General features: G+C 35.4%; 1 protein-coding gene across 1 annotated transcript; it reads left to right on the top strand.

The window, feature by feature from the left end:
• Positions 1-11,724: 11,724 nt before the first annotated feature.
• LOC128133522 (uncharacterized) lies at positions 11,725-12,792 on the top strand. Its single transcript, XM_052770992.1, has 3 exons — positions 11,725-12,186; positions 12,304-12,411; positions 12,457-12,792. Exons 1-3 carry the CDS (start codon positions 11,725-11,727, stop codon positions 12,790-12,792), a joined length of 906 nt encoding a protein of 301 aa, XP_052626952.1.
• The last annotated feature ends 1,350 nt before the right edge of the window (positions 12,793-14,142 follow it).

The raw sequence follows: 14,142 nt of genomic DNA, 5'->3' as shown, positions 1-14,142 counted from the left end.
TATTTCATGTGTTCGTAGTCCGGATTTTGTTGAAAAATAATTTCATAAGAGGTTTTTTTTCTATGACCAGGGAAGGAAGCCTATTGATAATAAAACCAGTAGTTGAAACACACTCACCCCAAAATCGTTTTGGTAGGTTAGCCTCCAATCTAAGAGCTTACATAGTTTCAAGGAGATGCATGTGCTTTCATTCAAGAACCTCGTTTTGTTGCGGGGTGTGAGGGCAGGTGGTCTCTAGAAGAATTCTCTCTTTATTGTAAAAATCAATCATCTTATGAGAGGTGAATTCACCTTCGTTGTCACACCTAACTTTCTTAACCTGTTTTCCAAATTGGGTTTTTATCAAGTTGTATAAGGTAATGAGACACTTTCCTACTTCATGTTTGTGTTTAAGAAGAAAGACCCTTACGCCCATACTGAAATCATCTATGATTTTTTAGAAATACTTGGCTCTTGAAATTGAAGAAAAGTGATGGTTACCCCATACATGACAATGCAACAATTCAAAACAATCATTGGTTATAATTTCACTAAATTGAAAGGGTAGCCTAGTGTTTTTGGCTTTCAAAAATGAATCACAAACTTTATTAATGGAAACATTCTTAAGGAAAATGATATACACCAATTTATCACAGAAGCATCACTAGACCTGGCAAGCATGTCATGTCGTTTCAGGTTCGTGTTATGTCAAGACATTAAACGGGTTGAGAGGGATTGATCCTAACCCGGACTGTTTAATTATAGTGTCATGTTGTGTTATGTAAACCTATTTATTTTCATGTTGATTTTGTGTCGGGTTTTGGGGTAAGGTTTATACCTCATAAATATGTTATGTCATGCCAGATTAAAACATTTTACATGTTGGAAAGTAGGAGTTGGGGAGGCAAAAAGCAAAAATTAAAACACTAGGTTGGGAGGTGGAATGATAAAATTCATAGTTATTTTATAAGGCAAAATGAAATGAGTTCGAGTTGGGGTGCAAAGGGGATAGGTGTTGAGAAGGAGTAAGTTTAAGTTACTTTAAAAGTTTCAAACACTTTCACACTTTTATCGTTTCCCATAATCTGATTCAGCTTATTCTATCCTATCTTTTTATTTTAATTTTAATTTTTGAGTTTGTCTCACTTCAAGTCTATAAGATATAACATATTTATAAAAATATAAAATTTATAAAAAAATGATATATAATTAAACGGGTCATATTTGAGTTGAATGTGTAGACCATAACCCAACATGTTGAATTTGTGTGTCGTTTCGTGTCAACCAGTTTACATAAACATGTCGAAATTTGTTACCCAAACACGCTAATTTTGTGTCGTGATCATGTTGAGTTTTTGTCTCGTGTTAGGTTTGGCCAGGTCTAAGCATGACCCAGTCTTTTATGTCAAACAGTTGTGGTTGCCATGCAAGCCTTCTTCTTAGTTCCAAACATCCCCATTCAGTATAGACCTTTTTCCGTTAACCCACACCAATCAAGCTCCTCGTACGTAGTTTTTGCATTACAAAAAAGTCAGGAAAAAAGTTTAAATATGATTGAAGATCTTTGCTTAGTAGACTAACCGATATAAGATTATAGGTGAACTTGGGAATCTGAAGAACATTCTTAATTCTTGCACCTCCTTGTATGGTCTACCCACATTTTCCTTTTATGGGTATGAAATCCACATTGGGGATAAAAAAAACTGGTGTCTTATTGTTAGTTCGGACCATGTTTTCAAGAACCTTGACATTCTATGATATGTGTTTGGTAGATCTCGAATCAACTAGCCAATCGTCATCAAACTTTAGTAATGGAAACATTCTTAAGGAAAATGATATGGGCCAATTTATCACCACAAGCATCACTAGGCCTGGAAAATATGTCGTGTTATTTCCGGTTCGTGTCATGTCAAGACATTAAACGGATTGAGAGGGCTTAATTGTAATCAAACTTTTAATCATCATGTCATGTTGTCTCGTGTAAACCCATTTATTTTCATGTGGATTTCGTTTCAGGTTTTGGGTTATGGTTTCGACCTTGTAAATATGTTATGTCATGCCGGATTGAAACATTTTACATGTTGCAAAGTAGGAGATGGGGAGGAAAAAGGAAAAAGTAAAACACTGAAGTTGGGAGGTGGAATGAGAAAATTCATAGTTATTTTATAAGGTAAAATGGAATGAGTTGGAGTTAGGGTGAAAAGGGGATAAGTGGTGTGAAGGAGTAAGTTTAAGTGACTTTAAAAGTTCCAAACACTTTCACACATTTATCGTTTCCCATAATCTGATTTAGCTTATCATATCCCAAATTTTTATTTTAATTTTAGTTGTTGAGTTTGGCTCACTACAAGTCTATAATATATATAATATATTTATAAAAATATAAAATTTATAAAAATTATATATAATTAAGTGGTTCATATTCTAGTTGAAAGTCTTCACCCGTTCAATTTCCATGTCGTTTCGTGTCAACCCGTTTACATAAACATGTCAAAATCTGTTACCCAAACCGCTAATTGTTTGTCGGGATCACGTTTAGTTTTTGTGTCGTATTAGGTTTTGCCAGGTCTAAGCATGACCAAGTCTTTTATGTCAAACATTTATGGTTGTTATGCAAACCATCTTCTCAGTTCCAAACATCCCCATTCGGTAAAAACCTTTTGTTCACTCACCCGCACCAATCAAGCTCCTCGTATGTAGTTTCTGTACTACACAAAAATCAAGAAAAAGTTCACAACTGATTGAAGATCTTGGCTTAGTCAACTAACAGATAGAAGATTATAGGTGAACTTGGGAATGTGAAGAACATTCTTAATTCTTGCCCCTCCTTGTAAGGTCTAGTCACACTTTCTTTCCATGGGTATGAAATCGACATTGGGGATAAAAATTTGGTGTCTTATTGTTAGTTTGGACCATGTTTTCAAGAACCTTGACATTGTATATAATCTGTTCAGTAGATCTCGAATCAATAAGCCAATCGTCTTTAATATAAATTTTACCTGTCAAGAGGCATGTAGTAGTGTGATTACCCTTTATGATCATTGAGTTGTCTCCAAAGTGCTTCAAAACGCTTTAGTATTGTTCATTAGTCCAGGCTAGAATGGGGACTGCACCACCCTCAATACAAGCAACATTTAGCTTGACTTCATTTTTCTTTTTGTTCCCCGTCCACCGGTCTGGACCCCAATTCATTTGAAGCAACCTTCACGATTATGTCCATCTTTTCAACAGAAGGTGTAGTGCTCTTGTGACTATCTGCATTTTTTTCATTGGTATAGGTTGTGTTACCCGCCGGCTAGAGTTTCCTTCTTTTCGATTTTGTGTAAAGGTCTTGAAAGTAGCAGATTAAGTCATGGATCTCTTGTCACATGATATACCTCTCTATCTTCGTTTTCCGTAACAAGGTGATAGGCATTCCGCAACCTTGGAATTGGGTTAATGGAAAGGATCTGTGTTTCGAAGACTTAAAACTCTCCATCGAGTCCCATGAGGAGCTTATAAAGCCTCTCATTCTCTTTGAGTTCTATCATTTGTGTTCCAATGTTGCATGTACAACCATTACATGCACAACGTGAATCGCGAGTACCTCTTTCATCTTTGTAGGGTTTCAAAGCACTCCATGGATGATGGCAATGGGCCCCTTTGATGAATTCTAGGTTAAAAGCCCAAGACTTGTCTTTTCCCTATAAATAGTCATGTATTATTCATAATTAGGGTTAAGAGTGTGAGGCAAAATGTAGCCGCCACGTGAGGTTTCTTATGTAGTGTTAGATTCTTTATTCTATGCTTTAAGTGTAATTTATTCCTCATATTTCAATAAATCGAGTGATCATTCGACATAATCTTCATTATTTGTGTTTGTTCTTATTTTCCGCATCTTGTTCATCAAATCACAATTAGGGTTTTAATCCCAACAAGTGGTATCAGAGCGGGTCTTTGAAGATCTATTGATTTTTGAAGTATCGGTTCTTGATTTGGTGATTTTCTGCACATATATCGAAGATTATTGGTGTTTTGGCGATATGGAATCAAAATTCTGTTCAAGTTACTGTTCATGGAAATTTATGTTGTTCATCTACTGTTCATCTGGTATTATTTCAATCAGATTCGTTCTTCTGTTCATATTAGATATGTTTGCTCGCTTAATCCAAAAAAACTCAATCGATTTTTTTTTGTGGCCCAAAATCTTGGCCATTCCACTGTTCATGAGCCGCATATCCAATTTTATCTCAAGATCCTGTATGCGTCACTTGCAATTGATTTCATTCATTTAGTATTCGATTCTAAATCTACAATTGATGATTTTGTTTGATCGTCTGAGGTTAGTGGTTTCAACGTGTGAACATCAATTATCAAGAATCGATTTTTGTTTGTCTTAATCCAAGATCTTGTTTTTCATCAATTTTCTCGTTCCTGCTCTTATCGTAAATTTGATTTCATGATTATTAATTTGATTCATGTCGAACTTGGAAATTGCTGATGATCCTTGAGTGAAATCGATCTTTGGAGAATCGATTTTATGTTTGTCGAATGCAAATCTTGAAGTCCTATGAGGAACTGATGGTGAACGAAGGAACTGCACTGTATCTCGATTTGAATGGTCAAACCCAAAAAGTCAAAATTGACTATAAATCGGGGTTAACTATGAAGGAATCAGGCTTACCCGCAAATCTTCAACCTGCGAATGTTTGTTGATCGTGATTCACAGCGAATCAGTGGCTGGAGTCGGATTTGGAGCTTGTATTGCTCGCACACAAGGAAACTCTGATTCGCATCGGCAATTCAAAAGGTTAATTTGGGTGGGAAGGTTTTGCTGCTAACCACTCGTTCTTCTCCTACAAACGTTCTCTGACTGTGGTATTGTGATTATCTTCTTCAATTGGAAGTCAAAATCAATATGAATGAACTTACCTACGAATGGTCTAGGAATCGGGACTGGGATTCTGGGTTGCAGTTATTTCCTAACGAAAGTCAAAATTAAGATCGGTTTCTGACTCGACTGTTTGTTGTTGATATATTCGGTGCTTATAATGCTCGCTTTCAGGGTCACACTGATTTTCATCGACATTGATTTGGGGTTCAATAAACCTGGACCGAACTTGGATTCGATTGCTTGTGCTCATGACGAACATGGAACAAACTCGGGATCGTTTGTTAGCCAGGAACGAAGAGGTTGGTAATTTCAAAGATTTGGATTTCAATCGCGAGTTACTGTCCGTTCCAGTCGCATTCATCGGCATCTAAATGGGAAAGAAGACTTAATGTTTCATTTTTGAGCCCTTCAACTTCAAATATTTGACAATTCTGGTCCATGAATTTTTTGTGACTTGGCAATATTGGTCCATTTCTAGATTTTGTTACAAATAAAAGGGTATATTGATGAAGAATTTCCATTTCAGTCCCCTAACGTTCAGCAAATGACAGTTTCTGCCCTATATTCAGAAAAGTTTACAAATTTGAGGGCTGGTGAAAAGTTTTGAATTCTTTAACACACATATTTTTTGTGAACAGAAAATTATGGATTCCATCAAGTCTTGGCGGTTCGGAAAGTCGTTTTTCGTGATAACGTCAAATTTTCACGACTTTTTCGGATTTTATACTTCATCGTTAATATCATTTTGTCACGGGGGAGCTTAGTAAATTTTTATCCATTCAAGATCATTCTCATGACCATTTGAAGGCTTTATAATCATGTTTTTGATTATAAATCGGGGGAGAATTTGGTATGGCCATTCGAAATTAGATTTGTGACTTTTCAAAGTTGAAGATTTTTGATAAAGCTTGTGGTAGAATTATGAAGGTAGCTTTTACAGCAGAAGTTCTTCATCGAGCTCTGCTAAAGCTTTTACAGAGAAGTATCCTTTACAACGAAAGTTTTTCATCGAGCTCTGCTAAGGACTTGTTATATCTCCGACTTCTTGTATTTTCTCGATCAAGTGGCGTTAGGAATCTTAAAGTTTGGGTTGTTACATGATACTTTTTTGATGGCTTATATCATTAGCTTATTTGAAGATCGTTGTGACTTGGAGGGGGAGCTCTTCAAAGACAAGAAGTGATTCGGTTTCTTTGTTCTGAAATGGGTTTTTATGGCGGGTTTGGTTTTCATGAAGATTCTTTGGGATTACATTCGAAAATGAAGTTTAAAGACATTACTTCAGTGCTTGATTTATATATCCTAGAGCCCGTGTTTGAAGACTATTGAAGAATCAAGATTCGTGGATTGCTTCATATATTCCTCGTTGCAGATCTTTTTATTTGCTAGATGCTTGTTTTGGAAGTTAAAGCATTGTCATCCATTCCATACTTTGAGGGGGGAGATTGTAGGGTTTCAAAGCACTCCATGGATGATGGCAATGGGCCCCTTTGATGAATTCTAGGTTAAAAGCCCAAGACTTGTCTTTTCCCTATAAATAGTCATGTATTATTCATAATTAGGGTTAAGAGTGTGAGGCAAAATGTAGCCGCCACGTGAGGTTTCTTATGTAGTGTTAGATTCTTTAGTCTATGCTTTAAGTGTAATTTATTCCTCATATTTCAATAAATCGAGTGATCATTCGACATAGTCTTCATTATTTGTGTTTGTTCTTATTTTCCGCATCTTGTTCATCAAATCACAATTAGGGTTTTAATCCCAACAATCTTGTCATAAGTCCATTGTAATTTCTTGTAATAAATGGAACCATAAGCAGTTTTTTGTTGTGTACCTATGAGAATTTGTTTTAATCCATCAGCCCTAGGCGCGCTTTCCTTCCCATATCATTCTAAAAGATTGTTCAATATTTCACTGGCAGTACATACATATTTCACACTATTTCTGATGTTCTTCTCCATGGTTGTTGTAAGCCATCCTCTCACCATAACATCACAACACATCCACGCCATGTAATCAACATCGGTATTTTTTTTGTCTTTTTATGAAGCTATTAACAAAACCGACCTTATTTATGGCAAACAAAATAGTTATCATCTGTTGTGACTAGTCGATGTACTTTTTGTCAGTGAGGGCCTCCTTGGCTTGCATTTTCTTCAGGTATTCTAAGGGATGTATGTAAGTGGCGAGTTTGTATTGGGGCCATTCTCCTTCTTCGACAGTTGGTCGGATCCTCTGTCGTCGTTGGCCATGGGGGAGGACAACGATATAGGTTTGGCATTGACATGTTAAACCTTCTCTGATAGCATGACAAATATCATGGATCGTATTTTTCATTGATAATCTCCAAAAAGGCAAAGCCACTAAATACAAAGGAATGAATAACAAACCAAGATAGAAATAAGGAAGCCTATTGGTAAGCTATATCTATACTAGATAAGGAAAACTTTTAAAACATATATACTCAACTGATAAAAATCGAAATTTTAAAATGATTATTTCAACATGAATCTACAATTTTCACATGAGAAATATGTTCAACTTAAATTTTTTTGGTGAATGGTTTCACTAATTCTATTTAAGTGTAATGGATTGACATGTTGACGAAAATCAATCTTGATGAACACTAAACAAGTAAGGAAGGTGTGGAGTACACACTTGTTTAAGTTTATACAAGATTTAAAGTAAGGGAAAAATGATAACGGAACCGAAAATGATTTCAGAATGGAATTGGTATCAGAACGAAAATGAGTTTGGAATGGAATCGATATCGAAACAAAAATGATTTTAGAATGAATTGATATCGGAACTGAAACTGTTTTCGATGAGCTCTGATGTATCTAAACTTGTTGGAAAGTAATTGTTCACTTCTGATGGATCGGAAGTTTTTGGGACACCTATCGGTTATGCTTTTATGCAGTGGTTAAATATCCGTTTTATGTCAGTTTTTGACAGTTGGGAACTGTCTTTTATTAGTTTTTAACAAAAGACATATTTAAGCAAATTTTGGTCAAACTTTTCGGTATAATGGACAAAAACATACCCTCTCATTCTCTTTTCTTTCTCTTAAACTTTTGAGTTTAATCCAATTGAGAATTTGAGAATACCATCCAAATACTTCGTTTGAAAGTGTAAAACACGATCTTAGAATTTTCAAGTGCTTTTAGTCCCAAATCTCTAATAAATTTAAGTATGCATAATTAAATATAAATTTTAACATATCTCCTCAAAAAATTATGAGTTACAAAAATATTAAAAAAGGCAACGTTGATCTAAGGATAACATATGAATATTGATTATTAAATTAATTATGTAACAGAGAAGTTTGATTAAATCGATGTTATTTTTCAACATTGTCGAATGCTGAAAATTAAAAAATATTCATCTTTCAACAATCTTGTACACTTATAGATTTTACTCATTTCTATGGGTAAACATGGCCAGTTTGGTTTGTTTTTAGATAAAACCGATCCCAAAACCGAAATGTCGGTTTTCAAAAAACTAGAACCCAACCCAAAACCTATGGGTTCGGTTTGTCAATTCCTGGTTCGGTTTCTGGTTTTCCGGTTTCGGTTTTGGGTTAAAATAGTTTGGATACCTTTGATCCAAGTCAAGCATGAAACAATATTATATAATCCCCAAGAGGACTGATTTTCAATCCCCTTGTTAATGTGGGATGAATTGTGGTTATCAGAAAAGAGAATTCGTTTTATAAAGGCTTGGGAAGACAATGTGTTTCAATACAATGTGGGATAAGATTTAAGTTGTTCATAAAAATAAATCAAGTCTCCATGTGACAAGTATCGAACCTCGGAGCCTGGATTCAAAACCCCAACGCATTATATTGAAGCATAAAAAGTGACCCTCTTGAACTTCAACTACCGCAGTCAACAAGCACCCGCAGTCAAGGCACTTTATCAGCAACCGCATCCGGAATCTCTACCTACCACAATCTATAATTATCACTTAGTTCTTTTGTCTTATTGCATTTATCTCTATTGTCCAATAAACCTTGCATGGCTACACTTAGATAGTAAATCTTATGTAACTCCTTGAGTCTCTATACAGAGAGCTCATTCTCTTGTATTCAAAAAATCAACATACACATCTATTATTCTGAATACACATCTTTGAAATTATCTTTTCTATATTTCTTACTCACACTTCTTACCTTCACATAACTGTTTATAATCTCTGTTCGGAGAAAGTCTTTTGAGACTTAATCACTAAGTTTGATCTCACTTATTAACTTGGCATGAATGCATTCCTCGTTATGTATCAACTTATGTGTATACCTGATATAACAATTGTTGTCATTTCCATTTCTTTACTTTTCCGCAACTAACTCTCTAACTATCTAACTCTAAATATTATTCTTGAGCTTTTAGATCCTTCGAGATTAACTATTCCGCAATATACTTGTTCTAACGTTTGTTCAAGTGTGTCTCAAAGTTTTTCTCTCAACAATTGGTATCAGAGCCATAGTGGTTGCTTTTTGAAAACGGAACTCTGATTTTTAAAGGGCCTTCTATACCACTGAAGCTCATTTCTTAAAAAAAAACTTCAAAAAAAATGGCACAATCGTTATCTCTTAATGTGTCCAACAGTGTTGGTGGCTCAAATCGAGCTCTAATACTGGTTGCAAATGAATACCATCATTGGTCACAAAGAATGGAAAGATACTTAAGGAGACTTGGTATATGGCGATCTGTTGAAGAAGGACCAGATGTCCCAGTCCTTACACCAGTCCAAACTGACATAGCTACAACCAGACTACGAGGAGTCAACCGGTGATGAACCATCCCACCAAGGATGATCTTAATTAAATGGAAAATGATGTTGTTGCTTTTTATGAAATCTCATGTGGAGTTGCTCCTGACAACTTCGATATTATCGTAAATTGCAAATCAACAAAAGAGATCTGAGAAGTTCTCAAGAATCTGTACGAAGGCTCAGAACAAGCACAAGACAAGAAGCTTAAAACTGCACTCAATGAGTTCAACAACTTCAAAGCTTATACTGGCGAAAGTTTGGAAGACTCCTTCAAAAGATTCAACCTGATAGTCACGAAGTTATCCAATGCGGGCACCGTCCGCAGTAACCATGAAACAAATCTTCATTTTCTGAATGGTTTGGGAAGACATTGGACTACAGCTAAGATGATAGTCCAAGGAGATAGAAAGATTCATTCTTTGTCACTCTACAAGCTCTATGGAGAACTGCAAGCACAACAATCCACCGTAATCAAAAACTATGATGACTTCGGAGGACCTCTTGCTCTCATAGCACAAGTTCCACATAATCAATCTTACTCTCCCTCGCATTACACTACACTGCAGTCATACGAAGCTGATTCAGAGTATGATGATGAAGAAGAATTTCAAAAGGCGATTGCTCTAGTTAGCAAACAATTCAACCGACTATCACCTCATTCTTTTCGCAAAAATTAACAATACAACAAACCACCTTTCAATCGTAACTTCAACCGACACAAAAATCACTCTCATTATCCTAAAACCTCTCATCTACCACCGCAATCTCAAAATACTCAACCAAAGGAAGCACCGCAGCCTACTAAAACCACTGACTCTGGTACTCCCTCAGAAGACAGAACTGATGTTGTAGTTTGCCACAAATGCAACAAAGAGAATCACTTTGCAAGAGATTGTAAGGCCAATGTAGTAAAAGATAGAGCATTCTACCTTAGAATGGCTCAAGAATAGGAAGAAAAGGAAAAGGCTTGGGCGTATGTGGCGCATGTTAAAAGAGACCATCAAGTTTGGTCATCCGGAGACTAAGATGAAGCCATCAGTAGTGTCAAAGGAAAAGGGGAGATCTGCATGCTGGCAACTGCGAATGATGATGGGTCTGTAAAGTTGGACAAGAACTACTACTAAATGGAAAAGGATGGAACTCTAAGAATCATCGAACAGGCCTTGTGCAAGGAGGAACAATAAGAAGAATGGTTAATTGATAGTGTCTGCTCCTTGCACATGACGGGAAGGTTAGAATACCTTCGAGATTTCAGGCCAATTTGCAACGGTGGAAATGTTACATTCAGCAACAATGCGAATGGAATCATCCGAGGTTACGGTGTACTCACTACATGGAACTTCTCTATTCAAAAGGTTGCTTACGTAGAAAGCCTTAAACACAATCTCATCAGTGTTGGCCAACTAGGTTACGGTGTACTCACTACATCGAAGTGTTTGTTTTCTTTAGTTTCGCATGTTAGTTATTTTACAAAGTCTTCATTTGTGCGAAGCTTATAGTTCAAGACTTAGTATATTTTTTGTATACTCAGGTTTCCTATAAATAGGGACTGAGGTTAGAAGTAGAGGTATCCAATACATGAGTGATTCATTAATCATTCGCATATTCTCTCTGCTTAAGTCTGTAATCAGTTTCTTCATCAATATAAGATATGATTAATATTTACTTCTTGTGTTCTTACTTTTCATTCATATAATCATGATTGCTTTCTAAATCTCAATAATAATTCTCTCTCAATTGGTATTAGAGTAGGATTCAAACTGCATTGATCTGATTTTGGTTTTAGAATCATTTGCTTTTTGAGTAGTAACTTTACTCAAAAAATTTCCGCACATTTTGGTTCTGAAAATCTCTCTTGATCTTCAGATTTGAATCGATTCTGCATTTGAATTGTTTAGTCGAGTGATCGATTAGAAATCGGTGATCAGTTCATTTGATCAATTGACAAATTCATCAAGTTTTTCAAGCTTTCTAAAAAATTATCGTTCTCATCAATGGTGAACTTCAACATGAATACCATGACTTCTTTCTCTTACTTACTTGGTTCTTCAACCAAAATTCCAATGTTAATCCCGAAATACTATGTTCAGTGGGCTCATAGGATGGAGGATTACTTAAATGGAATTGATGAAGAGCTTTGGAATTGTATCAGTGGAAAAGGTCTACTTCCTGATAATGTTCAATCAATTGGACAATCTACTTCTTCAGAAGAAGTTGCTGAACAACAGATTCGCTTGAAGAATAATGAGAAAAGGTGTATGAGAGAACTAAGAGGTGCTTTGCCTCCTGTGGTTTACAATTACATTCGTAGTTGTAAAATAGCCAAGGACATTTGGATCACACTAAAAGAGAAGTATCAAGGTAGCGGAAAGACGAAGATCAATTATGTTAAGCAGTGTCTTGTTGAACTTAAGGAATTCAGACAAAAGGATGTTGAAACTCTTAAAAACTACTATGATCGTCTGAATGAGCTTAGTTATCATTGCAGCAGATATGGAATCACAAGATCTCTGATGGAGTTCAATCTAACATTCATCATGGTTCTTCGCAAAGAATGGCGTAGTGTGAGTATGATGATAAAGAACCAACAAAGTTTTGATACAACCAGCTTGAATGATCTCTACAACCAGCTGAAAACACATGAAAGCGAAGTTACAGAAATGTTTGAAGAATTAAAATAGAGTCTAGGAGGTCCTTTGGCTTTAGTTTCAAAGGTTAATGAAATTGATACTGGTGAAAAGGAAGTATCAGACAATGAAGGTTTCTTAATGAATTCTGATGATGAAGCAGTTGCATTTTATTCAAACAACAGAGTTAAGAAATTTTTCAAAAAGCCTTTCGATCCAAAAGGAAAGCCAAATGATGCAAAGAGTGGTTTTATAAAAGTTGGAGGTGAGGAAAAGAAGAAATTGGGAAAGGTTGAAGAAAAGCAGAAAGATGCGAAGGCAGAGAAGAAACTAAAAGGTGATTTTGGAATTAATTGTCATTACTATAATGGTGCAAATCACTTCGCAGTTGATTGTATGCTGAGAAAGAAAGAGGAGAAGAAAAGCAAAATAAAAGATGAAGCCTACTACTCAGAGAAGCTTGAGGAGGTGCGTGCGAAGGCAAAAGGATTGTCATTAGTTGCAAAAGGAGAGTCTGATGAAGAAGAAAGTGGAACTTATTAGATCTGGTCTTTAGGATCTGATGATGAAGAAATGAGGCACCCAAATCATGGTGCAATGTTCGCAAGTTATGAAGATAATTGCAAAGAGAATGTTTCTGGACGATGCTTTGTGTCCAAGTCCACTGATAAATCTCCAATGACCACTAAGGTACGTGCTATTCTTGAATCATTTAACATTCCTTTATCTGCTTATGATGCTGAAATAACTTCATTTAATGATACTGTTGCTTATTTTGATTATGTTATTGTGTCTGCTAGTACAGAAGCACAAAATCTAAAATTGCAACTAGTTGAGACAAGAAGACAATTAGAAATAAAACGAAGCAGAGTAGATAAACTTGAATTAAAAATGAAAAATGTAAATTGTGATAGGAACAATCTATATAAAGATGTTAGGTTGTTACTAGCACAAAGAAACATTTATTGTAACTCTGCTAAACGTTTATATGCGAAGTGAACAGTTTACGTCATTCATCTGAAATAAGCAAAGAACAACATAGGAATGTTTTACCTTTTCTTGAATATGAACTTGAAAAAGTTGATGTTGTTTCTTATGACTGCGAAAACACAATTGCTCAATTTGACAAAATACCTGATGAAAGATTCACATATGGTATTGTCAAAATTGATGAATTCTTGAATGCGGATGAGTTGGTTAGTATTGTTAATGAAAGTTTGACAAAGAATGAACAAGTGAAAATCTTAAAGAAAACTGAAACTTCCACTCTTGATTCTCAACACAATTATGCTGATGTCGATGACAATTCAGATAATGTGAGTGAAATCAGTGAGATCGGAGAGGAAGAAGAGGTCGATTGTTCTAAATTGTCTATCATTAATATCACATCGAAGGTCAAAGGTAAAGATATTATAGTTGATTCGATAGTAACGGATGAAAATGATAAACCCTCTACTTCGCAAACTTGTGACTTTGATAATGTGGAAGTTGAATGTTGTAAGACTGATGACACTGATGAAGACAAAGAAGCGAAGGATTCGCATGAAACACCTCAACGAGTTGTTGTTTATCAAGTATTTGGTGATACAAAAGAATCCGACAAAATTCTTAATGAAAAAGGTGCACATTATTTGGAAACTAACACTGTGGTTTATCCAAATTTTACATGTATAGATTACACAATTTTTCCAAATCAACTCTTTGTCACAACTGGAAATGTTGAGAAAATTAAACCTGAATTCAACAAAATGATTTAAAATGACAATCAAAGGTCAACTACTGAAGGTTTCTTTGTAAATCAAAATACAGTAGAAAACAATTTAACTCTAAATTCTTATGTTTTTCAATGTCAAAAATCATCACAAAAATGGGTGATTAAAATTGAAAAAGAAA

The sequence above is a fragment of the Lactuca sativa genome, chromosome 4 (assembly GCF_002870075.4).
Source record: "Lactuca sativa cultivar Salinas chromosome 4, Lsat_Salinas_v11, whole genome shotgun sequence".
NCBI classification, from domain to species: Eukaryota; Viridiplantae; Streptophyta; class Magnoliopsida; order Asterales; family Asteraceae; genus Lactuca; species Lactuca sativa.
The sequence above is the reverse complement of the archived record's forward strand: the minus strand, read 5'-3'. Positions and strand labels throughout refer to the sequence as shown.

What these genes read in the sequence shown, in the direction of transcription:
- LOC128133522 (XM_052770992.1), top strand. Translation starts at nt 11,725, where the DNA reads ATGGAGGATTACTTAAATGGAATTGATGAAGAGCTTTGGAATTGTATC. An exon ending in TTCGCAAAGAATGGCGTAGT is followed by an intron (nt 12,187 to 12,303) that starts GTGAGTATGATG and finishes GAATTAAAATAG; the next exon opens with AGTCTAGGAGGTCCTTTGGC. An exon ending in TGAATTCTGATGATGAAGCA is followed by an intron (nt 12,412 to 12,456) that starts GTTGCATTTTAT and finishes TTTTTCAAAAAG; the next exon opens with CCTTTCGATCCAAAAGGAAA.